At 55.9% G+C, this 25654-nt stretch overlaps 2 protein-coding genes across 2 annotated transcripts in view; both read right to left on the minus strand.

Annotated features, from left to right (window-relative positions):
- Positions 1-21759, minus strand: part of TIMP2 (TIMP metallopeptidase inhibitor 2) — a gene marked incomplete at both ends in the record, with an annotated part of 45544 nt that extends 23785 nt beyond the window's left edge. The window contains one exon of the mRNA XM_080712856.1: positions 21627-21759. Within this exon, the coding sequence (XP_080568982.1) occupies positions 21627-21759 (133 nt within the window). The remainder of the gene's footprint in view (positions 1-21626) is intronic.
- On the minus strand, positions 1930-3612 carry CEP295NL (CEP295 N-terminal like; the record flags this gene model as incomplete). The annotated part of the gene is made up of 1 exon (XM_080713018.1): positions 1930-3612. The coding sequence occupies one exon, from the start codon at positions 3610-3612 to the stop codon at positions 1930-1932; it is 1683 nt and encodes a 560-aa protein (XP_080569144.1).
- Positions 21760-25654: the final 3895 nt, after the last annotated feature.

Below are 25654 nucleotides of genomic sequence, written 5' to 3' on the forward strand. Positions count from 1 at the left end.
GTTAATATCTTTTTTTTTTTTTTTTGCAATACCAGGGATGGAACCCAGGGGCATTGTACCTCTGAGCTACACCCCCAGCCCTATTTTTAATCTTTTTATTTTTTGTAACAGGGTCTCAGTGAGTTACGAATGGCCTTGCTATGTGTCTGAGACTGTCCGTGAACCGCGATCCTCCAGTCTCCACCTCCCAAATGCTGGGATTACAACCGTGCGCCACCATGCCTGGCTAATATCTTTTTTATAAAGTTCAAAAATAAGTAAAACTGAACACTCTAGTGTCTAGCAGGCATATATATGTGTGGTAAAGATGAAACCCCAAGCTCAGCAGTTATAATGTCTACGGAGCAGTCAAGGGATAAAAATGATAGGTAGCTTCTAGGCAAAAAATGTGGTTTTTCAAAACACATTCCAGATCTTGGGTTTGTGTGGGTCACTCCCAATCGTTCAATACATTGTCTGCAAAATATACATCAAATAAATAGGGCCACGCTTGCAATCCCAGCAACCGGGAGGCTGAGACTGGAGGATCGTGGTTCATGGACATCCTCAGCTACTTAGCGAGACCTGTCACAACTCAGTGAGACCCTGTTTCAAAAATAAAAAGACTGAAAAATAGGACTGGGGGTGTAGCTCAGAGGTGAAATGCCCCTGGGTTCCATCCCTGGTACCACAAAGAAAAAAAAAAAATAGGGCCATTTACGGACCAGTGATACAATGTAGTGTGGCCAAAGGAGGTTGATCCAGGTCCAGGTATCCCAGGACCTTGCCAGGGAGGGAGGGAGGAGAAGGAGGGAAGGATGCTCAGTAACTCTTCTAGTCCAGGAATTAGCCAAGCGTGGCCCAAGGGCGACACCCAGCCACCACCTACTCCTGCAAGTCCAGCCCTGGTACTCGGCCATGGGGCCCGCTCATTTCTGTGCCAGCTTTCAAGTGGCTAGAGCGTAGCTGAATGGCGAGCCAGAGGCTGGCTGGCCAGGCAAAAACATTTACTATGTGGCTCTTTGCAGAAAAAGGTTGTTGACCCCTGTCCCTGTCCAAGTCAGCCATTGGCAAAAAATTAAAAAATAACAAAAAAAAATAACAACCCCACCCAGTGTGGGGTCTCCATGGCTACCAAGGCTACTAATAGAAAGGAAACTGACCAGACACCCCCCCACACACACTGCCACCACCAGGAGTCACTGGGCAGGGCCACGGTGGCCTCTCTTCTCCCTCCCTCTCCCCACATCTCCTCTCCATCAAGGTTATAAAAATGCGCTTGGTGATAATCCATTAAGCACCGACAGGCTGCAGTACGCGTTTTCTGTTTATGTCCCAGCCTCTGGCTAAGCAACAAGTGATTTGTTTTTTGAGACTGTGCCTGCCTGACCTGAGATGGCCCAGGGTTTTTGCAAACAAAACATCTAAAGAGCTGAGTTTACGTGGTGTCTCCCTGTGCACCGGTAGCACACGCGTATAGACTTCCCCTGGGGCGCACCGCGCCTGCCCTCCACGGTCCCGCTCCCTGGCCCTTATTTGGGTTCCTGCTTTTGCCCAAGGGGGCTTGCCTGAGTCTGGCCCCCTGATTTGTGTGTGTGTGTGTGTGTGTGTGTGTGTGTGTGGTACTGGGGATGGAACCCAGGGGCATTCTGCCACCGAGCTACACCCCCAGCCCCATTTTTTATTGTTTATTTGGAAACAGGGTCTCACAGAGTTGCAAAGGGCCTCACTAAGTAGTAGCTGAGGCTGTCCTTGAACCGCCATCCTCCCATCTCAGCCTCCCAAATGCTGGGATCACTAGCGTGGGCCACCACGCCCGGCAGCCTCCCCTCCCCCCGCCATGGTTTCATAGACGCCCACGGGTTTCTAAGGAGACGGCGCGACAGACACTCAGGAGTGCGGGGCAAGTGGTCACCAGCGATCTATTCATTGTGGGTGGGACTCTCGCCTTTAACATATTTTCTGAAACTCTTGCAAGCGTTTCCTGGCTTTTTCCAGAAACTGCTTGTGCAACTTGTTTTGCTCTGTAATCTGCTGCTGGATGTCTCGGATCATCTGACTCTGCCGGTCCTCGTCGATGGCGATGCTGCCGTCCGAGGGGGACGTGGATCTGAACTCGGCCCCGGGCCCCTTGGCGAGGACTCCGGTGGGGTAGGCCTTCAGCAGGGCCAGGCGAGCTCTCCTGCGGGCCTTGCGCTCCTCCTCCAGCTCAGCCTTGTAGTGGATCTCCAGGCTCATGTCCGGGTGCTCCGTCTGCTCCAGTAGGGCCTTTTGCCTTCTCTGCTCTACGTCCACTTTCTGTCTTTGGCCCGATGCCATCCAGCTGTCTGCCTGATCCAGCGCCGGAGGCCGAGGCAAGCCCTCTTCCGCCAGTGTGGCCAGCTTGGGGGGCTCAGATCCTGTTTCGGAGGTTTGCAACGGGAAGTCTTCTTCACCGACGGCTCTTTCTGCTTCCGGAGACAACCATGTCGGGCTTTCATTCCTCATCGTGGGCTTGGCCATCTGATGGTACTTGGGGTCCTCCATGTTGCTTAGCAACTCTTTCAAGTCCATCAGGGATGATATCTGGGGGTCCTGCTCCTCCGCGCGGCTCCCGTTCTCCCCGGCAGGCATCATTCGGGCCCCCTCTGCCTGTCCGTCTGGTCGGGCATCACTGCTGCCTCCGAGTGTGTCGGAGAAGGCCGCCTGCTGGTCAGGGTTCTGGTCCACCCTGGTGCTCGATTCCAGGTGCAAACTCAGGTGCTTCTTCAGCTTCCGGTTGGTATTAAACAACTCCTCGAACGCAAACTCCAGCTCGCGCTGCCATCTGTTCTTGCTGCCGCCCTTGCACAGAGACACGGAGGACGAGGCTTCCTGCTTGTGAGCGGAGCCAGCTGGCCACAGCTGCTCCAGGCCTGAGCCCTGGTCCTGAGGGATGCTCCTGAGGCTTCCGGTGAAGCGAGCCTGCCCCCTGCCCGCCTGCCTCCTCTCCTCTGGGGCCTGTTCTTTCTCTCTTCCCTCCCGACACTGGATCTCCCCAACAGGGGCCAAGAGCGGGTTCAGTTTCTCATCCACCCATTTGCCCACCCGAGGGTCCACGGGCCGGTGGCCGCCACTACTCTTTCTTGAAGGGCCCTGTTTCCCTTTGGTCTTCTCGTTGGGATTCAGAACCCGGGCGTGGGCTCGGACGCGGGCACCCCCTGGCCTCTCTGAGACGGCTGCTTTCTTCCGGGTGTTGGGGCGCTGGGCTTGCTGTCTGGGCAGCTGTTGCCTGCCACTCTTCTCTTCTCGAAGGGCTACTCTGTGCCTCTCCTTGGTCCGCGGGGATCTTGTAGCAGCCTGCTGGACGGGCTCCTCCGGGGCGGCCCTCATTCCTGTCACTAGCCCGGCCACCCCGTCCAACAGATGGGCAGAATAGAGGTGCTCCAGGTTCCGGACCTGCCGTTGTCTCGTCTCCTGCCACTCGGCCCGCAGCTCCTGAGCCAGGCGCTGCAGCTGCTGGACGCGCCACTGCTGCAGGTCAGGTAGTCTCTGCAGCACCAGGACGTCACCTTCATCGGTGGCTGGCGGCGGCGTGCGCTTCTGCCTTAACACCAAGGCTTCTTGTTTGGGCGCGGGGCTCGGGGCGGCCGCTCTCTCGGGGTCTCTCTGCATCTTTGTGGGCTCTGCAGATACTGCTTCTGGGGAAGGTGGCTGCGGCCCAGAGGCTCGGAGGCTGCCCGGGGTCGGGGGCGTCCCAGATGTCACGACTGTTCCACTGCAAACCTACGAGGGCAGGACACAGGCCACCTCCCGGGGCGTTCTGTGGACAGGGAGCAAATATGGGCACACACTCCGAAACGTGCCCTCCGGTCTTCCCCAACCTCTGCCCACCAGTGCCCACTCCCCAAGAGCCTTTACAGCAACTTTTTTTTTTTTTTTTTTACAGTACTGGGGATGGAACCCAGGGACATTGTACCTCTGAGTTACACCCCCAGCCCTATTTTTTATTCTATATTTTGAAACCAGGCCTCACTGAGTTGCAGAGGGCCTCACTAAGTAGCTGGGGCTGGCTGTGAACTGCGATCCCCCTGTCTCAGCCTCCCGAGTGCTGGGATGACAAGCGTGCCCACCACGCCCGGCTCTACAATGGTTTTCTATGGGGTGCGGCTTTGCTCGCCAGGGTACCTTTGGCAATGTCTGGAGATGATTTTCTTAGTCACAGCTGGAGGGAGGAGGTGTTCCTGACCACGTCCGTCTAAGGCACAGAATGGGCTTGTGACATGATCTGGGACCCCTGCCCCAGGTGACCTGTTAGGACCCAGGCAAGGATGGGTGGACACCAGTGGACACACTTATCAACCAGCGTGGGGAAGTGCAGGAGGGTGCGTGGCCTCTGGCGGGAAGGAAGAGGTGGACAAAGGTGTGTGCAGGGGCCCTGAGTGTGTATGTGTGTGCACGTGTGTGTGCACGCATGTGCATCTGTGTGTGCAAGGGCGTGTGTATGTCCATGCACAGTTGCTGCTTGAATCCAATACAAACCAAACAGGAGAAGCAGGTTCTAGATCTCCTCTCGTGACGAGTCCTACTCTTTCTCTGTGAGACTGCCGGAGGTCGCTTGCAGGTCTCTGGCATCAGGAGGGCCAGGCTGGGCCAGGCCTAGTGAGGGGAGGAACTGGGCTTCCCCATATCATGTCTCTTACCACTTGGGGTGATGCCGGAAGCAGCTGAATTTGTGAGCCGAAGCCGCTGCTTCGGGGACGCTGCGGTCACGTCCCTTGACTGCCCTGTCCCTCCTGTCCCTTTCTTTTTAGTCTGTGTGAAACTGGCCTAAGCCATTTGAGCCAAAAGAAATTGGCACGAAATAGCACCGTATCTATGTGTCCAGGCCCCCTGCCCGCCTTGAGCAAGTGACACCAATTAATTCACTTTTTTTTTTAATAAGAGTAACCCTGGGAGGTAAAGGGCTATTGTCACCCCTGGTTCACAGATGGGGAAACTGAGGCAGGGGGGATGAGCCAGTTGACACAGCTTGGGGAGGCCACAGTCCCTCTGACCTTCCTCGGTCGGTCGTCTTGCCCCTAGCCCTGGCCTCAGATTGGAGGCCCTTGTACCTCGCGCTAATCGGACCCGGCAATCAGATTCACACACGACAGTTAAGACTGCATTCTGCCAGTCTGCCAGCCACCAGGATGGGCGAGAGGATGAAGAGAAGCCGGGGCCCTCACCCCAGCGACTGAGATCCCCGCAAAGGCGGCACAATTCAACAGGGGAAAGAATACGTCTTTTGTTTTTTGTCCTTTGTTTTCAACAAATGGTGCATGGCAGTGGAATAACCACAAGCAAAAGAAGAGAGAGAGAGAGGGAGAGAGAGAGAGAGAGAGAGAGAGAGAGAGAGAGAGAAGAGAAGGGGGGGGAGTTTAGGCCTTAACCTCATACCATATATAAAAATGAGCTCACAGTGCATCGTAGACCTTTGTGTAGAGTCTGTAAATGCCTGGAAGGAAGCAAAGGTCCATAATCATAACCTTGGCTCAGGCAAAGATTCCTTAGACACGGAGCCAAACGTTCAAGCAATAAAAGAAGAAATTGATAAACTGGATATCATCAAATCTGAAACCTTTATGCTTCAAAAGACATCGCTAATACAGTAAAAATACAAGGCCCAGACTGTCAGAAGATATTTTCAGGTCATATATCCAACGAAAGGCTCCAATCCGGAACGTCTGAACAACTGTAACAACTCGGTAAGAAGGCCAATGATCGGCCAGGCGTGGTGGTGCACACCTGTAATCCCAGTACCGGGGAGGCTGAGACAGAAGGATCTCGGGTTCAAGGCCAGTCTCAGCAACTTTACTAGACCCTGTGTCAAAATCAAAATAGAACCTAATAAAGGCTGGGGGTGTGGCTCAGAGGCAGAACGTCCCTGGGTTCAACCCCCAGTACCACACACACAAAGCACAAAGATTTAAGTAGACATTTCATCAAAGAAGACAGGTGCATCACAAGTGCGGTACATGAAACGACGACACCCATGAGGGAAAGGCAAGTTGAAGCCTAGGGACCACTTCACACCCACGAGGACGGCTCCGACTAAAACAAGATGACGTGAGGGGCCGGCGAAGGGGTGGAGAAGTTGGAGCTTTGCACGCTGTTGGTGAGAGTGCACGCAGCCGCAGCCAGCGGGGAAGACAGTGGAGCAGTTTCTTTGAAAGGTAAACAGCCTCACCGCGTGGCCCAGCAATTCCACCCCTAGCTCCATACTCGAGAGAAGCAGAAGAACTGTCCGCACCCAGAGACCGAAACGCAGGAGCTGAAAAACTTTCCCAGCTCACGGGAGAATGGGGTTTGGATCTGGGTTTTGCCGCCCAAGATCGAGCTTTCTCACCACTGGGAATAGCTATGGGGATCTTCACGCAGGTGGGGAGGGATCAGGCTGCTGTGAACATCCCTTTGTCTGTCCTGGAAGATACCTACAGGAGACAGGGTTGATCACACCCCAAGGTACGAAGTCTGCTTCTGGGCTGGGGGCCACTGACTTTTATCCTTTATTATGAGACATATGCATGCCTTTCCTGCTCCGCTCCAGAGCACCCCAGTGCAGATGACAACCCACATAAAGACATCTGTAATCCCAGCACTTGGGAGGCTGACACAGGAGGATCACAGGTTCAAGGCCAGTCTCAGCAACTTAATGAGACCCTTAGCAACTTGGGAGACTTTTATGTGTGTGTGTGTGGGGGGGGGTCTTGAGATGGAACCCAGGGGCATTCAATCTCTGAGCTACACCCCCTGCCCTATTTTTTATTCTTTATTTTGAAACAGGGTCTCACTAAGTTATGGAGGGCCTCACTAAGTAGCTGAGAACCATGATCCTTCTGTCTCAGCCTCCCAAATGCTGGGATTACAAGTGTGTACCACCATGCCCGGCTGGCAGACTGTTCTAAAGTAAAAAAATAAAACAAAATGAAAGGGCTGGGGTATGTAGCCCAGAGATAAAAGGGCCGTGGGTTTAATCCTCAGCACCAAAAAAGCAAGAGTGAGTGAGAAGTCTCCTTGGGATAAAGTGTGGAAAATCACAGGTCAGGAGTTGGTACTCCTATGAGAACCGTGAGACAGGTCCCGGCCCACAGCCACACCCTCAGAACCTCCTGGTCCCATCTGCACCCCTCCTCTTGAAAGCGGAGGACAGGGTCTCACTTGGACCTGTGGTGGCGCTGGCAGGCAGGGAAAACATATAGCCTTGCCGGGCCTGAGATGACCAGGGCTGCGAGCCCCGGGAACGCCCCTCTTCTTGGGATGACCCGGTCCTCCAGGCCCCTCTCCCCAGCCCTGCAAGACAGGCTGCCAGTGCCCTGGGCAGGACCCTCGGCAGGGGACAAGGTTACACTTCTGAGTGAGATCTCACTCCGAACACCCTCTCTAGAGACACCCGTATGTGTTTTGCTGAGCAGAACAACCTGGACTGGCCAGCATCCCGGGACCCTGCATCCCGCCCCTCAGAGCATCCTGGCAGAATGTTCTGAGCATCCTCTGTGTTCACGATCCCCAGTGTGGATCCTCGAGGTCTGCCTTCAACAGCCAGGGGAGACCACAGCCCTTTCCCAGCAGAAGCCGTCCTTGGAGTGACAGCTCAGAGGTAGGTCGGATACCTGTCTGGGCTCCAGTGGCACCAGAGCCTCCTGCCAAGCTGAGTGGACACTGGGCCTGTCCCCTCTTGCTTGCTGAGCCTCGTGTATGGAGACAATCCTTCAAGAAGCCACACCCGGGCAGCTGCTGAATAGAAAAGCTCATAGCAGGTACCACTTCCCCAAGAAGGACCTTCACACAGGCAGCAGGGAAGTGCCAGGCCCCACGGGGGCCTCTGAGCAGCCCCCTCTGAAGTCACAAAAAGCTTCAAGATGTCAGTAATCAGCCGGGTGTTGTGGCCCACACTTGTAATCCCAGCATTTGGGAGGCTGAGGAAGAGGATCGCGGTTTGCAGACAGCCTCAGCTATTTAGTGAGGCCGTTTGCAACTCAGTGAGACCCAGCTTCAAAATAAAGAATGAAGAAATAGGGCTGGGGGTGATGCTTGGAGATAGAATGCCCCTGGGTTTCATCGCCGGTACTGGAAAAAATAAAAGATGCCAGCAATTACAGCATTTGGGAGGCTGAGGCAGGAGGATTGCAGGTTCAAGGCTGACCTCAGCAACTTAGCAAGACCGTGTTTCCAAATTAAAAAAAAAAAAATAAGCCAAGCATAGTGGTGCACACTTGTAATTCTAATACTTGGGAGGCTGAGATAGAAAGATGACAGGTTTGAGTAGAATATTCCAGGAGGACAGTCTTAGAAAATAGCGAGGCTTTCATCAACCTACCAAGAAGCTGTTTCAAAATAAAAATTAAAAAAATAGGGCCGGGGGGGGGTGTGTAAATTAAAGGCAGAATGTCCCCAGGTTCAATATCTAGTGCCACACACACACACACACACACACACACACACACACATAATAAAATAAATAGCTGAGCATGGTGGTGCACGCTTGTAATCCCAGGATCTGGGAAGCTAAGACAGGAGGATCCTGGTTCACAGGCAGCCTTAGCTACTTAATGAGGCTCTTTACAACTCAGTGAGACCCTGTTTCAAAATAAAGAATAAGCCGGGCGTGGTGGCGCACGCTTGTAATCCCCGCGCTTGGGAGGCTGAGACAGGAGGATGGCGCAGGTTCGAAGCCAGCCTCAGCTACTGAGTGAGGCTCTCAGCAACTTAGTGAGACCCTGTTTCCAAATAAAATATAAAACAGGTCTGGGAGTGTAGCCCGGAGGTAGAAGGCCTCTGGGTTCCATCCCCAGTACCACCAAAAAAAAAAAAAATAATAATAATATAATAATAAATAAAAATAAAGAGTCTTAATAGTTTACATACCTAGTCAAGTGTAACAGGACACAACATAACAGGAACACCTCTAAAGCTCACCCATGGGTCCCCAAATCCATGTACACAGCACAAGGCGGAAGAACGCAGTGATTCAGGGGACTAGAGGGCTTCCACTGGCAGTGCCATCTTTATCCACGTTAGAAGAAATGCCTAGAAGGAGCGGGCTCTGCCCTGGCCAGACCTCACCTCCAGACCCACGGTCTGGAGGGCAAGAGGCACGCCAAGGTCCTCGGGACCTCCAGGGAGCGCCTGCCTCTCCCAGGACACCAGAGCATCAGTGATGGCCCGCGGGATGCTCTGAGAACGGCAGGTGCCTCACACAGAGACTCGGGGACGCCCAGCACGCCGCAGAGACGCAGAGGCCACAGCGGACCTGCCCACGGAGCCAGCAGGAAGCCGAGGTCCCGGTGACTTCAACAAGGTTACAAGAGCCCATGTCCTAGAAACGGCCGAGGAGACGATGCCACCGGAGAAACATTTTAGAATCACAGTAAAGTGGTTGAAGCAAATTAGAAAGATACTTCTTGGGAAATTGAGAGAGCCTAGCCAAGAGAGACAAGCAGCCAGCAGAATGGGGAATGCTGATGGCGGAGAGACATCTTCCCAGAGTCCTGGGAAGCACGTGAGCTCCCTGGCCTCCAAGCGCAGACCTCCCGAGGAAGCAGGCGGGCGCCAAGGATGGCGCAGAAGGGACAGGGGAGTCCAGAACGGCCGGGTGGTGGTCAGGGGCACTGGCCAGCTGTGCAGCCCAGGAAGGGTGGCTTCACTTGGGGGGCCTCAGTCTCCTCATCTGTGAAGTGGGGTGATGACAGCTGCCCCCATCTCCATGAAAACCCCCCCAAATGCTTGGCCGGCCGTGTGGGGAGACAGAGGTACTCACTGTGTGTGTCTCCAGATGAATGAGCCGGGCCTCTGAGAACACATTACAGGGCGGCAGAGCTGGCCAGGTGGAGCGAAGCGCTTTCTACAGGGCTGTCTTGAAATCATGGGGCAGGTAGCGAGACGCCCATCACTGAGGTATCCAAACCAAGCCCAGATACAACAAACCTCATACAGGTTTTAAACTCCACTTCTCTGAGTTCTAGTCTCTAAAAACTATGCTCTGTGTGCCAACCGGAGCCTGGGCCGAGTTCCAGAGTGGTGAGTCTCACGGTTGCCGGAGCGGGTATTGGACTGGCGCTAGCAAACTCCCTGGAAGGGGAGTCACGGCAAATAGCCCCAGCCTGGCCTCGTGGCCAGTTTTATCCCTGAACCCGGAGGTGGGGATCATAAATGTGGGTTCCACCAGCTCCCCAACGTCCCCCTGCCCAGGACTGGGACAGCTCCAGAGGACGTGGAGGCTGGCCGGCCGGCTTCAGGGGGCACAGGCTCGCGGTCCCTGTCACCTCCTGGACCCGCTTCACAGACACCCGGTCCAGGCACCGGCTAGCTGAGCGGCCGTGTGTGCCGATCCAACTGGCGCCTTCCTAAACAGCAACGACACTGACACCCATTTGCCAAGAACCCAGCCCCGATCAGCATCCCTATTCCAGCTGTGCCCTGACACCCCCACCTCTCTGACCCCCACACTCACCCAAACCCCTCCCACCAGCTCCATCGCCCACCCTCCCAGAGCAAACCGTCCACGGAGGGCCTCGTGGTGTGGGAACTTTCAAATCGCCGTCCTAGACTGGCACACCCTTCCCGAGGCCCTCTTGGGAGCTTCCCCGACAGCCAGGCAGAGGAAGAACCCACCCTCACGACGGTTGGCAGACGCGAGAAGAGTCTCGGCCCTGAGGGGTCTGCGCGGGGTCTCGGGGGCCTGCTGACCCAAGGTGGCTGTAAGAGAAGCTGCCCACCTCCACCAGCAGCCCTGCATCTGCGCCAGCTGGTTGACTGGGTGGGCGGTTGCCATGGGAACAGCAGAGCGGCTGAGCTGTGACATCACGGCCAGGGTGAGGTCAGGGGCAGACCTGCCAGCCGGAGGGCAAGCCTAGGGGGTGTCACAGAGGCTGGGGTGGTGGGGGACGGATGTCACAGGTGCCCCTCAAGGCCGTGTCTGGGAGGGGGCCACGCTTGCCTTACTACTGCTGCCCCGCAGCCTGCCTCGTGACCGTGGGGTGTAGCTCTTTCCTGCAATGTCAGGACATTAAAGAAGCTCGCTTCAAGGTTGGGGGTCCCCAGCAATGCCCTCCTGCTCTTCCTCATGGGCCCGACTCGGCAGAAAGGAGGCTGCCATAGAACAGAAATCTTACTGGAGGCGCAGCTGGGGGGCGAGCGTGGGGATCCCGGCCCCATCCACTTGGCCCCCCACCCAGGGTGAGAAGTCGGACCCGTGCTCAACCCTGCTGCTTCTAGGGCTGGGGTGACCTTCATGCATCTGGCCATAGAGAAATTTTTTTTTTTTCTTTTTGCGGGTCTGGGGACGGAACCCAGGGGCATTTGACCTCCAAGCTACACCCCCTGCCCTATTTTTTTTTTTATTCTTTATTTTGAAACCGGGTCTCACTGAGTTGCAGAGGGCCTCACTAAGTAGCTGAGGCTGTCTGCGAACCCCGATCCTCCAGGTCTCAGCCTCCCGAATGCTGGGATTACAAGCGTGCGCCACCACGCCCGGCTGAGAAATTTGATTTGGAGGACATGGTTTGTTCTCTGAAAGCGAAGCAGCCAGTTCTCCAGGGCTTGGCCTTGCGATGAGCTAGAAGAGCAGGGTCTAGCTGGGGGTGGCCATCTCAGAGGCCCTTCGTCTGGGCTGGGTGGGTCTCGGGAGAGGTCACTGGCCCCCAAACTGGGCAGCGTGGGAGTGGAGAGTATTGAACGTTCTCCAGCAAGCCTACAACCCTTTGGGGGGCCTCTCCTCAGCCTTGTGCTAATGTTCTGGGTGCTAATGTTTCTTTTCTTTTCCTTTCCTTTTCTTTTCTGCAGTACTGGGGGTAGAACCAAGGAGCATTCTGCTTCACAGCTACACGCGCAGCCTTTTTTTTTTTTTTTTTTTGTGGGTCTGGGAATGGAACCCAGGGGCATTCAACCTCTGAGTTACACCCCTGCCCTATTTTGTATTCTTTATTTTGAAACCGGGTCTCACTGAGTTGCAGAGGGCCTCACTAAGTAGCTGAGGCTGCCCGCGAACCGCCATCTTCAGGTTTCAGCCTCGCGAATGCTGGGATGACAAGCGTGCCCACCACGCCCGGCTAGCTTCTGACTCTTTAGCCTTGGCTCCAGGACATATACCAGGGGCTCTCCGATTCTCTGGCCTTTGCACTCAATCTGAAGTCCACCAGCCTCCCCGTTGTCAGCTTGCAGATGGCGGACAGTGGCCTCCTCAGCTCCCGTGATCATGTGATCAAGTCCCATAATGCATTTCAGCTTACATGTCTCTCTCTGTATCTATGGGTCCTGTCTCTCTGGAGAACCCCGAGGACCGGAGCCTTAGAGATGCAAAGTCTTGTGTCCAGTCCTCCTTCCCCGTGTTCGTGACACCCACCCTTCAGAAGGAAATGTTCTAGAAAGGAGGGAGACAGGATGGTCGCCCACAGCCACAGCGCGCAGGGATTTACGGCCCTTTCAGAAAGTCCAGCGCTGCTTCCCCGGCCCTCTCCCCAGGCTCGTTCTGGAGTTAGGACATTCCTACCAAGCCGGGGCCCTCCTGGCTCAGCCTTCGTAGCCCCCAGAACACAGCCCCCCTCTGGATTAAGCTGCTTGACTGATGGTGCCTCCTGCGTGGATCCATTGTCAGCTAAGACCAACCAGGCCGCGGGACCCACACGGTAGCAAATGCTAACTTTAAAACGGACATGTAGCGCCGGGTGTGGTGGCGCACGCTTGTAATCCCCGCGCTTGGGAGGCGGAGACAGGAGGATCGCGCAGGTTCGAAGCCAGCCGTGCTGGCTTAAGAGACCCTGTTTCCAAATTAAAAAAAAAAAAAAAAAATATATATATATATATATATATATATATATATATATATGTATGTATATATATATATATAATTAAATGGACATGTAAAGCTGATCATGGCGGCGCATACACACAAAGGATGTGTGTAATTCAACTTTATTAGAGGGAAATTAGAAACTATACATGTGCAAAAGGAAGTCTGATCACCCTCAACCTCCAAACTTCTTATATTTCAATTTAAAGCCCTACAGCCACCGGCTGAGCGTCCGAGGCTGCAATCCATCTAACTGATCCCTGCTACTGTGCACACGTGTATCTAACGCTGCCCTGAGACCAGCAAGACAGAGAAATAGCCTTGTGACCAAAAGGCTTACTGCGACCTTCACTATTTCCCTCAGAAAAATTCCTAGACACAGGGTTGCCTGACCCAACGGAAGATTTTACAGCCCTTGATTGTTGCTGAACCCCCCCGGCTCACCAAACCACTCCCGTTAAGACAAAATACCCCTATTGTCAAGCCTCTCCAAGGACGAGCAGGCTCCTGGTCCAGAGAACAGAGCCACGGAGGCCGGACCTGTGAACCGCCAGCCTGTTCCAGAGCCTCCGGCCAGGGCCAGCCTCCTGGGACTCCTGGCACTGCCGCTTGACCCTGAGCAAGTCACCGGCCTCCCCCTGCCCAAAGAGGGCAGAAATGCCTCCCGCCCGTGCAGAGTCCTCGAGTACAACGGAAGAGAACTCAAGGTCCTTTTTCACGGAAATGTCCTGGTGATTTCTACCTGTTTGGTATTTCTATTTGACTACCTCACCCCAGCCTTCCAGGACCAATGCATGCGTACACACACACACACACACACACACACACACACCCTGGATAGGTTCCTTGGTTCCTGTCCTGGAGCCTCCTGGCCAAGGGGACCAGGTGCCACAGCTGAACGGTCATCATGGCTCCACACGCAGCCCATCCCCGATGTGCTTGGTTCTGCCCGAGCCTGGCCACCCCAGCTGGTCCTTGGCTGCAGGGATGCCTGAGGTTGAAGGCTAAACACTAGGAGGTACAGAGAAATCCTTCTAGCCCCCACCAGGTGCATCATTCAAACACCTCGATCTCCATGTCCTGGTGGCCGAAGCCTGGCAGTGCTCACCTCTGAGACACCAGGGAACACAGATCACATGGCATTCCTAGTGTTGGAGGGACCCCATGGTGACAGCACTTGCCAGCTCTCGGGTCACCGTGACGCTCATTTTCATGGGTTTGTGCAAACATTCTGGACGTACAGTGTAGCGCCGGGTCACCTCTAGCCCCCAAGCCTCTGGGCGTCCTGGATTTCTTTGGAATCCCATGCTGTCGTCCACCCCCTATGTCACGGGACCCCAGCCCTGGGCCAGGCAGCTCAGCACAGAGTGCACTCCAGGAGCGGAACCCCCAGCTTGTAATCCCAGCATTTGGGAGTCTGAAACAGAAGGATCACGGTTCGTGGCCAGCCTCGGCTACTTAGTGAGGCCCTCTGCAACTCAGTAAGACCCTTTTTCAAAATAAAGAATAAAAAAATAGGGCTGGTGGGGGGGTAGCTTGGAGGTAGAATGCTCCTGGGTTCCATCCCCAGTACCGCAAAAACAACAAAAACACCCTTGGATAACACACCTCCAGTGGGCGTGGCTATGTTCCAATAAAACTTTATCAACAACAACAGGTGATCAGCCCCAGTGGCAGGTACAGTTTGCCAGAACCTAAAGGAAGCCAGCCAAGTCCCAGCAGGCTGGCTGCCCTCCGCGGGAGCCCGCCTCACCACACAGAGGCAGCATCCGTGGGGGTTGGGGGTGGTCTCAGCAGGCCTCTGCAGGACCCCTGCAAAGCCCTCAGCCCCAGTCTTTCTGTGGGAGCATCAGAAGCCCCTGTGTATGCTGGGTGCTGTGAATTCAACAGAGGTGGCGGGTGCACAACCCTAACACACCATAAAACCACTGGATCGCACATTTTACCAGGCTGGCCTGTATGGCGTGTGCGGTACACGTCCCAACAGTCCCGGTAAGAGGCAGCCCGACAGTCGGAGGCAGAGGCAAAGTGATTCCCTCTGTGCCTCGGCGCCAGGGAAAGCCAGGCGGCCCCGCGCTCTTCCTGGGTACGCCTTCCCTCCCAGCCTGTGGCGCTCCCACTCTCCATTCACATCCCAGATGTCTTTTTGGAGGGCTGTGTTGGGGTGAACCCTGGTTTCTCATGTGTTCTTACCATGAGCCCACACTCCCAGCCCCCCAAAATGCCTTTCTGACATTTTTTGTTTTTGTTTTTTGCGGGTCTGGAATCCAGGGGCATTCAACCTTCAAGCTACACCCCCTGCCCTATTTTTATATTCTTTATTTTGAAACCGGTTCTCACTGAGTTGCAGAGGGCCTCACTAAGTAGCTGAGGCTGTCCGCGAACCGCGATCCTCCCAGCATTCCAAATGCTGGGATTACAAGTGTGCGCCACGGCTTGTCTTTCTGACTTTTCTTTGGGCGGGGGCAATACTAAGGATTGAATCTGGGGGTGTTCTACCTCCAAGCTACACTCCCAGCTTTATTTATTTATTTATTTTTTGAAACAGGCTTTAAGTAGCTGAGGCTGGCCCCGAACCTGTGATCCTCCTGTCTCAGCCTCCCAAGTACTGGGTTTACAGGTGTGCATCCCCACGCCCAGCTCACAGCCTCAGCATCCTCGGCCTTGGGTCTCCTTGGGTCTCGGCATCAGCTTGCTTTGGGCTCTCAGGGTCGAATACAGACTCCAGGAGACAAGCCAAGGCCAAATCGGCTTTGCTTGCATCCGTTCGTCCCTGCCAGCACTCCTCTGGCCTCCTCTGCACCCACAGCTCTCCCTCCTGGGCTGGGCCGGCAGTCCCTCCGCCCCGGGCCGCTCTGGCAGGAGCAATGGCGGCTGGGCTGTGCCTCGGGTGTGGTCCCAGCTGGGTTCTTCATACTTCTAACCCTGACTTCTCGGTCCTGGATTTCCTTTCCCGCCAAGGACCATCCTAGCCATGGGGTCTCTTGCCCTTGCTCCCTGGCTTGTGAGTGTGTACACACAGGTGTGTGCGTGTGCACTGGGGACACGGGGAGCATCGGGCAAGCTCCTGAGTCAAGCAAGCTCCAGGGCATGGAGAAGATTTGGTGGCACAACAGAACAATCTGTCTCCCCACGGGAAGCTGTCCACTCTTCTCTTCCTCTCTCTCTCTCTCTCTCTCTCTCTCTCTCTCTCTCTCTCCCTCCCTCCCTCCCTCCCTCCTTCCCTCCCCCCCCTCTCTGTCTCTGTCTCTGTCTCTCTCTCTCCCCCTCGTGCTTTTTCTTTCTCCTGATTTTCCCCCATCCTCCCAACTTCCTGGGATCCTTCAGGCACAACCCCTTGGCTGCTTCTGCGCCTAAGAGGCTCACCTCCACCTGCAGCCTGGGGCGAGGCATCAGCTACTCCTCACGAGGCCCAGCCTGGCTGCACACACCTCTGTGCACCTGGCAGTCATCCTCGCCCCAGTTCTCCTCCCGCTCAGATGGCTCCCAAGGATTCAGACAGCGCAGCCTGCACCACTGACACCCACCAGGCAACCCAGCTGAGATGGCGGGGAGGAGGGAGGCAGGTCACCATGCCGTCCACAGCTCCCGGACACAGGCCGGCACTGCCCCAGAGGGTCCCAGGCTGCCCAGATCTGGGCAGAGAGGCGCCCGTGGTGTGGAGAGAGGTCCCTCCCGTTGCTGCCAAGTCCCCAGCACACCTCTTCCCTCTTCAGCTCCAACCTGGGCAGCTGCCAGCAACTCCGGTCCCGCTCACTCCCCACGCAGAAGACAGCCTTCCAGGGACAGTGTCCAAAATGGAGTTAAGGGGCCCCGGTTTCCCCGCCACCCCTGTCCTCAGCTCACCCCCAGAACCCTGATCTTCACAGCCCACGGCGCATTTCAAGTTCTTATGTTACACACTTGCTTCTAAATTTGGTTATTTGGAAAGTTTATCCGATTCAACATGCAAACCATATTGAGTGAATTCTTTTACACCACGCGCTGGTGGCTGGTGAATGCCTATGCACGCCCGCTCCCTCAGTCCACATAGTATGTGCGTGTGTGCATGCATGTGCGCGCGCGCGCGTGTGTGTGTGTGTGTGTGTGTGTGTGTGCATGTGGTATTAGGGATGGAACCCAGGGGCATTCTACCTCTGAGCTACACTCCCAGCCCTATTTTATTTTTGTATTTTGAAACAGGGTCTCACTAAGTTTTGAGGGCCCCGCTTAGTGGCTGAAACTGGCTGCAAATCTACGATCCTCCTGTCTCAACCTCCCCAGTATTAGGATTACAGGTGTGCGCCACCATGCCTGGCATGACCCCCACACTTTTAAACCCCCTCCACAGCACCCTCTACTGGGATTTGGTTTTCTCCTCAAGGGATAATGGCTGGTTTCTCCCCTACATCCCCTGGGGCAGAGCTGGCCAGGCCCTAAGTGCTAATAATATGGTCCATATGAAAACCCTGACGCTGAGGGCCGCACGGAGCGCACACCTGCAGGAGTCCTGGCTGGTGGCTCCATCCTCAAGGACCAGGCTCCCCTGCAGGGCATCAGGGCGTCTTGCTCTGTCCCCTGCTGGTGAAGCCAGGAATCATCACTAAGCTGCTTCCTCTCGGGTGGCCACACCCACCTGTCTAGTCCCCTTGAGTGCGCACACAGGGCCTACCAGGCCCCATAGAAAGACTGCAGCCTGGGGCGCAGCACGTGTCTGTCCTTGACTGTGGCCCTCTCTGGCTGGGCTGGAGACCGTCCAAGGGTGGTGGGATGTAGTTCCTGGCAGCAGCCAGTGGAAGATGGCACTGTTCGATTTTTGAAGTGTGGCTTTGGGGATTGCTAACCAGGCCAGATGGGAGGTTTTATTATCCTCTGGGTCCAAAAAGCACCTGGATTTACCCTTGATTGTGAAAAGCAGCCGAAGCAGCTGGGGTCGGCCAAGCGGCTCAGCTTGGCTCTGTCACTGCAGGCTCACATGCGTGCGGAACCTCCTGCCCAGCCACCTCCAGCTGGTTTCTAGCCAGATGACTGTCGCTACACAGACCTGGGGGAGGTGGCAGAGGGTTCCCTTAGGTGAGGGGGAATCAGACCAGCGCTGTCGCCCAGACACAAAACACTTCCCGTCTGCCTTGACCTTCCTTGAAAGGACAGGCACCCGGGGCCCTCCAGGAGCTCACCCACTCATCTCTCAATTCTCAGGGTCAAAATATGAATGATTCTCTTGGCCGACCACAGTTCCAATCCTGTCAGTGAGGAGGAGACACCTCCCAGAAACCCTTCCACGGGCAGAGAGAAATCTGCTTCTTAAACCCACTGCCTCATGGAGACGCCAGGCCAGCCAAGAGGGCAGGGAACCAGCGTGCCACGCGAAGCCAGCCCTCACCAGCCCCTGACACCCCGGGGCACAGTCCCCTCTGCTCAAGCAAGAACTCCCAAGGGCCTTTAAAACTACAAAAGCCAGGGTGGGGGCCAGACCCTGGGCAGCAGCAAGCAGATCCGGATCCGGAGCTGAGTAAACTCTAGACGCTCCCCAGGCAACCCTACTTTCAGCCAGAATGGGGAACTGCTGCTAAACCTTTTACAAACCCACACCACTTCAAGAAAATAGGACAGAAAAGGCAGGCAGTCTCTGCTGACACAGTGGGGCTTATTCCAGGATCCCAGGCTGGCATTTCCTCCACTTTTATCCTGTGTTGGCCGTGCAGAGGAGGGATGGGGGGACGGATTGGGCAGCCTGGGGCACGGGACTTGGTAGTGCCCCTCCTCCAGAACGCACGTCCAGCCAGAACTGGTAAGGTGACCTTATTTGAAAAAACCTGGAGTCAGGCCCAGAGATATACACACCTGTAATCCCAGGCATACCTGGGAGGCTAAGACAGAAGGATCACAGGTTAGAGGCCAGCTTTGGCAATTTACTGAGACCCTTAGCAACTTAGCAAGACCCTATTTTAAATTGAAAAGGGCTTGGAGTATAGCTCAGAGGTAGGATGACCATGCATTCTATTTCTAGGAGTGGGGGGAAGAGGAGGAGGAGGGAAGGAGGAGGAGGAGGAGGGTAGTAGTAGTGGTGGCTGGGTGTGGTGATACCTATTATCCCATTACTTTGGAGCTGAAAGAGAAGAATCTCAAGTTGAAGGCTAGCCTCTGTAACTTTGGGAAACTCTAGGCAACTTAGCAAGACCCTGTTTCAAAATAAAAAAATAAGCCGGGCGTGGTGGCGCACGCTTGTAATCCCCGCGCTTGGGAGGCTGAGACAGGAGGATCGCACGGGTTCGAAGCCAGCCTCAGCTACTTAGTGAGGCTCTCAGCAACTTAGTGAGACCCTGTTTCCAAATAAAATATAAAACAGGTCTGGGAGTGTACCCCGGAGGTAGTAAAGCCCCTGGGTTCCACCCCCAGTACCACACACACAAAATATTTTTAATCAAAATAAAATATAAAAAGGGGCGGAGCTGTAGCTGAGAGGTAGAATGTTCCCTGGGTTCAATCTCAGAACCAAAAAAAAAAGAAAGAAAGAAAAAGAAAAGGAAGAAGAAGAAGAAAGAAAGAAAGAGACAAGAAAACAGGATCTTTGCTAATGTAATTAAGTCAAGATGAGATCATGCTGAATTTAGGGCGGGCCCTAAAGCCAATGGCTGGTGTCCCTATAGAAGTAATGAGATTTGGAGGCACACACACACACACACACACACACACACACACACAGGAGAGGGCTGTCTAAACAAAAGAGGTAGAGGTGGGAGGGATGTGTCTACAACCCAAAAGAACACCACGGACTGCCACGAGCCACTGGAAGCTCAGAGGAGGCCTGGACCATGCTCTGCCTCCACACTGCCAGGGCAGCCAGCCCTGCCAACATCTGGATTTCAGACTCTGGCCTCCTGAACCATCAGAGAATACCGTCCCCTGTTTTAAGCCACCCGGCTGTGGTCACCTGTTAGTTACCACGGCCGCCAGAGACAGAGGTGTGGGGCTTTGAAGTGTGGTTCTGCTATGTGAAAACGGGGCCTGGGCACTGGGACGGGGCTAATAGGGTTAAAAGCTTTGGCTTTAGGATGATTTTTTTTTTTTTTTTTTTTTTTTTGCGGTTCTGGGGGTGGAACCCAGGGGCCTTCGACCTCCGAGCTACACCCCCTGACCTATTTTTGTTATTCTTTATTTTGAAACCGGGTCTCATTGAGTTGCAGAGGGCCTCACTGAGTAGCTGAGGCTGTCCGCGAACCGCGATCCTCAGGTCTCAGCCTCCCGAATGCTGGGATTACAGGCGTGCGCCACCACGCCCGGCTTTTAGGATGATTTTTGAAGCCGTTATTTAGACACAAACACCAGGAAATCTAGGCAGAGGCGAGCCAGGCACAAGGCCAGGAGGACCCGGGCCATGCACAGAGCTGGCTTTACCACTCTACAAACCCAAAGCAGAAGTAGGGCTCAGCTCAGTGGCGCCTCGGCGTACAGCCGGACAGGGACTGGTGGCTGCCTGGGACTTCTCCCCACATGGCTGGAAAGCATGGGGTGGGCCCAGGCCCAGATCCTTCCCGCTCAGCATCTCTGAGCCAAATCCCAAGTCCTACCAACCGGTCTCCTTCCGAGGCCCTGAGATCTGCCGGTCAGAGGTGCAGTCTCTAAGCAAAAGGGCCTCGGCAGGCCTGTCTTCCCAGAGAACACCCCCAGAAAGGCCACTCACGGCTCGCTTGTGGACAGGAGCCTCTCCTTCACCCCTAGATTTTGCTGAAGACCAGAGTCAATTTGGAGAAAACACCCCAAATACTCCCTGGCTCCTTTTTCTGGGGCTGGAGCTGCTGTAGAATTTCAGTAGAATTTTGAGGTTGCCTTTTGCCCCCAAATTGGGTTTCGTGGAAACTACCCTGTCAAGACTTGCCACGCCCTAAGCCCAGGTGATCTGAGCCGAGCCAGCCACACGGTCCCATAGATAAGGAGCCGCTGAAGGCTCCCGAGCTGGGCAGGTGGCACCCAGAGCTAACAGGTGGGGCAAGGAGTGGGGGGACTCCCGATCGCTAACTACAGGGGCAACAGAGGAACCCTGGCCTCCGTCTGGGCAGGTAAGAGATGCCCACCTCCATCACCCGGGCACAGGAGACTGGGCTGGCTAGGGATTCAGGGCCAGATCTCAAGGAAGGCAGAGAGGCCCGAGACCCACCTGCTGTGCACCTGAACTTGTGGGAGAGGGGGCTGGAGGGTCAGCAAGTGTCGGCCTCGGTGGCACCGCCGCGCCCCTCCTGCCTGGCCAGCCCCGCCTCTAGGGACAAGGAGAACCCAAGGAAATGGCCATTTGCCTGGCGACCTGGGCAGCTGCCCAATCCCTCTGCCCCTCCAGAGACCAGAACCCACCTTCTGGAAAAAGTCTCCCCCAGCAAAAGACGCAGGGTCCTGGTCCCTGCTGGGCCCTGTCTGTGAGGTCTCCTGGGCAGGGCACCCAGCAAGGAGCCAGGCTCGGGGGGGGGCCTTTTTCACCTCTCTGAGTCTGCGGAACCTTCCCCGGGGAGGGGGGCTTTCATCCTGCCCCCTGCTCAGTGTCCAAGCCCCCCAGATGGGCTGGCGGGAGGAGTCCCCGCAGGGAAGCCCTCCCCCACCTCACCTGCGTGTAAGTTTCTTCCAGGGGTCCCCAAGTCCTCCAGCCCAGCCGCCCCCAGCCCAGCCGACACCCCCCACTCACTCCCCCGCCCCGGCGCTGGCATCCCAGGGCGGCCTGCCAAAACCCAAGCCTCTCCCTGGCCCCTTTTTTTGAGGCTGGAGCTGTTGCGGAATGTCCGTGGAATTTCGAGGTCGCCGAGCAGTTCAGCAAAGGGAGGGAGGGCAAGGGCGAGGAAGAGGCGCGGGGCGTCCACTTGCGGGACGGAGGGCCGGGGGTCGCGGGGCTTACCCACGTCCGCGTTGCAGAACGCCTGTTGCGGGTGCACCGGGGAGCAGCTGCAGGCGTCGGCCGGGCGCAGCGGCAGCGTGGCCAGCAGCAGGAGGCCGAGCGCGAGCCGCAGGCTGCGGGCCGCGGCGCCCATGGCGGGCCGGGGTCTGCGGCTGGCGGCCGCCCGCGGGGGCTGCTCTGGGCGGCGGGCTGGGGGCCCGGGCCGGCACTGCCCTCACCTGCCCCGCGCACCCGTGCAAACTTTCCGGGCTCTTTGTCTCGGACCCGCGCGGGGCAGCGGATGCGCGCAGAAGAAAGCGGGGTGGGGGCGGCGGGCGGCCCGGCTGGCTCTACACCCCGACTGCCTTCTATGGATGTGTTTGCTGCGGGCTCCGGCCGAGCCCGGCGTTTTATTGCGCTCCGAGGAGCCTCTGCTCCGCCTCCCGGTGGCTGGCGGCCAGTGCAGGCCGGGCGCTGCACAGCACCCCTCCTCCCGCCGCCCGCCCGCCCTCCCCAGCCGCTGGCCTGGCACGCCCTGGGGTCCGCACCGCCCCCTGCAGCCCGGGCCCTGTGGCCCTCTGGGCGGTGGCTGCCTCCGTGGGCCCTGAATCCTGGGCTTGGGACTCAGACCTGGCCACCCCGCCCCTCCAGCCTGGCCCTCGACCAGGTCTCCCTCCAGCGACCGGGCAAAGGGATGTGTCCTTGGGAGTGGAGCCATTCCCTGGTGGCGCCCTGCTCCGGGGGCTGTGGCCCTTTTCCTAATAGAGGCCTTCCCAGGCTAAGTGTATCTGGCCAGCTGTCGGAGGGAGTAAGGGGGTGGGGTTACTGTGGACCGGACAGGATTTGACATAAACTGCGTATTTTAGAGCAGCCAGCTAGAGGGAAGGGTAGGCCTGGAGCCCGCAGCAGGATGAGTGTGCCGCCCTTGGCTCAGAGATGTGGGCGCCGGGGGACTTGCCCAGGGTGGTTCAGTGTTTCTGGAACCAGAGGTGTGGTGAAGACGGGAAGCCTGGCCGCTGCGGCTGGTCTCTGTCTACCTGTCAGAGGGCCTGTCCGGCTCAGGGACCTACTTGGCTCTGTGGGTGTTATGCAATCTGGCCAGGAAGATAGAGACTGAGGGTGCAGGTGATGCCATTAAAAAATGATAGCCTTAGCTATGCGTGGTGGCGCAGGCTTGTAATCCCAGCATTTGGGAGGCTGAGACAGGACGGTCGCAGGTTCAAGGCCAGCCTCGGCTACTTAGTGAGGCCCTCTGCAACTTAGTATTTCAAAATAAAGAATTAAAAAATAGAGCTGGGGCCGGGCGTGGGGGCACACACTCGTAACCCCCAAGCTTGGGAGGCGGAGACAGGAGGATGGCGCAGGTTCGAAGCCGGCCTCACTGGCTTAAGAGATCCTGTTTCCAAATAAAAATGTAAAAATAGGTCTGGGAGTGTAGCCCGGAGGTAGAAGGGTTTCCAGGAACCCCAGCACCACCAAAAAAAAAAAAAAATAATAATAATAATAATAATAGAGCTGGGGATGTTGCTCAGAAGTGGAATGCCCTGGGTTGTATCTCTAGCACCACAAAACAGAACAGAACAGAACAGAATGCTGGCCAGTCAGACTTCAAGGTGCTAACCTGAGGAAGGATAGGCCGGGAAATACTGGAAGAATGGAAACACAGCCTCTTCCCGTTTCTGTGTGCTTTGAGACAGACAACTTGGGGGACCGTGAAAGAGACGACGTAGTTGATTTTAGCACCTCGACAACCCCAAAGTCGCTTTCGGCCTTTGTTAACCTAAACTAGATCGGCGGCCTTTGTGAAGTGGTGTTTGGCGCTAACTTTCTAAAAAGGACGGTCATTCAGAAAGTTCTGACCGGTCAGCTGCCCGTGGACTCTTCGCTCTTGTTTACATGTGGGGAAGAGGAGAGCCTAGAACCCGTTTAGCTGCTGAAGACAGGACCAGGGAACGCAAGGACGCTCGCTGGGTGTGTCACGCAAGATATATGTCACGGCCATGAACACCTCAGAGGGCGGGTTGGCAGCGTCAGCCAAAAGTGACGGTGGGCCACGCTGGGTCACAGGGAGAGAGGGCCTGGGCTGCGGCTGGGGACGGTCCCTCCCCAGCGGCCACTCCTCTAGCCACAGCCCCCACCTACCTGACAGCTCCCCTCACCTGAACCAGTCAATATCTCCTCTCTCTCTCTCTCTCTCTCTCTCTCACACACACACACACACTGGACTTTCCCCCACAAAAATCTATTCTTGACCCCCAATTCTGCTATCAGAGAGGACCCCATTCTTCCAATTCCCTCTACAGTTGTGTTCTGCAAACAGGCATGTACCCCAGAGGCTTCCAGGATTTTTTTCTTTGTTTTTTTTTGTTGTTGTTGTTGTTTTGTTTTCACAGTACTGGGGATGGAACCCAGGGGCATTCTACCTTTGAGCAACTTTTTTATTATATTATATATACATATATATAAAGATTTTGTGTGTGTGTGGTACTGGGGTTCCTGGAAGCCCTTCTACCTCCGGGCTACAGTCCCAGACCTATTTTTACATTTTTATTTTGGAAACAGGGTCTTCTAAGCCAGCGCGCGCAACTGGCTTCGAACCTGCGCGATCCTCCTGTCTCTGCCTTCCAAGCGCGGGGATTACAAGCGTGCGCCATCACGCCCAGCTATTATATATTTTGAAACAGGGTCTCACTGAGTTACAAAGGGCTTCAGTACGTAGTAGCTGAGGCTGTCCATGAACTGCGATCCTTCAGTCTCAGCCTCCCAAATTCTGGGATTACAAGTGTGCGCCACCATGCCCGGCTTAGAGTGATGATTTTTTTTTTTTTTTTTTTTTTTTTTTTTGGTCCCAGGGATGGAACCCAGGGGCCTCTACCTCTGGGCTACACCCCCCACCTATTTTATATTTAAATTGGAAACAGGGTCTCACTAAGTTGCTAAGAGCCTCACTCAGTAGCTGAGACTGGCTTCAAACCTGTGCGATCCTCCTGTCTCAGCCTCCCAAGTGCTGGAATTACAAGCGTGCGCCACCACTCCCGGTTTAGAGTGCTGGTTTTAAAAAACCCTCTTTCTGGAAGATTGTTGCGAAGGGCTGAGCCCAGCCGGTAGTCGGGGGCCGTGGCAGCGTCCAGAGGCAGCCAGGCCAGGCCTGCCCTCCGGCTCAGCGCCAGCTTTCGTACTGCCACCCCACAGCCATGGGGTCTTGCTCTGGGCCAGCCTCAGCCCTGGCCACCTCTGCCCTCTCTTGCAGTTAGAATCCTCCCAGCTGGCCAGGCGTGGTCGCGCACACTTGTAATCCCAGTGCTTGGGAGGCTGAGACAGGAGAACAGCGCAGGTTCGAAGCCAGCCTCGGCTATTTAGTGAGGCTCTCAGCAACTTAGTGAGACCCTGTTTCCAAATAAAGTATAAAATAGGTCTGGGAGTGTAGCCCGGAGGTAGAAGGTCCCCTGGGTTCCATCCCCAGCACCACACACACACACACACACACACACACACACACACAAAGAATCCTCCCAGCTCCCACTCAGAGAGCCAGCCGAGGCTCCACACCAGGACAGCAAGTGGCTCAGGGGACCACGCACTCTGCGCTGTGGCCAGGAGGGCTCAGGGTGGCGTGGACACGGGAAAGAGCCACGGTCCACAGAGGGAGGACAGGCCAGGAGACCCGGTGCCCTGGCAAGAGAGGGTGAGGCCTGCTGTCCTCCCCAGCCTCCTCCACCTCTGGCCTCAATCAGTACTGGTGGGCAGGCTACCAGGGAGTCCTAGTAGAAGCCCCCCGCCCTGCTTCAGCCTGCTAGACCCACACCAGCTGCTCTCTGCGACTCACAGGACAGACAGGAGGGGGCAGCACCTGACTGGCCAGCGTGCAGATTCCCAGAGGGGACACTCGGACCGCACCTTTGGGTCACACCCTGTGCTCTCCCCGAGGAGCCAGGAGCCGAGCACACCCAGCAAACACAGCCCGGGGGACCCGCAGACACTGACCAGGGCCAGGAGGGAGTGCCGAGGCCGCCTTCCTCCCAGGGAGACAGGATGCTCCCTGGGCGGGT

The sequence above is a fragment of the Muscardinus avellanarius genome (assembly GCF_963383645.1).
Source record: "Muscardinus avellanarius genome assembly, chromosome: 16".
In the NCBI taxonomy this organism is placed as follows: Eukaryota; Metazoa; Chordata; class Mammalia; order Rodentia; family Gliridae; genus Muscardinus; species Muscardinus avellanarius.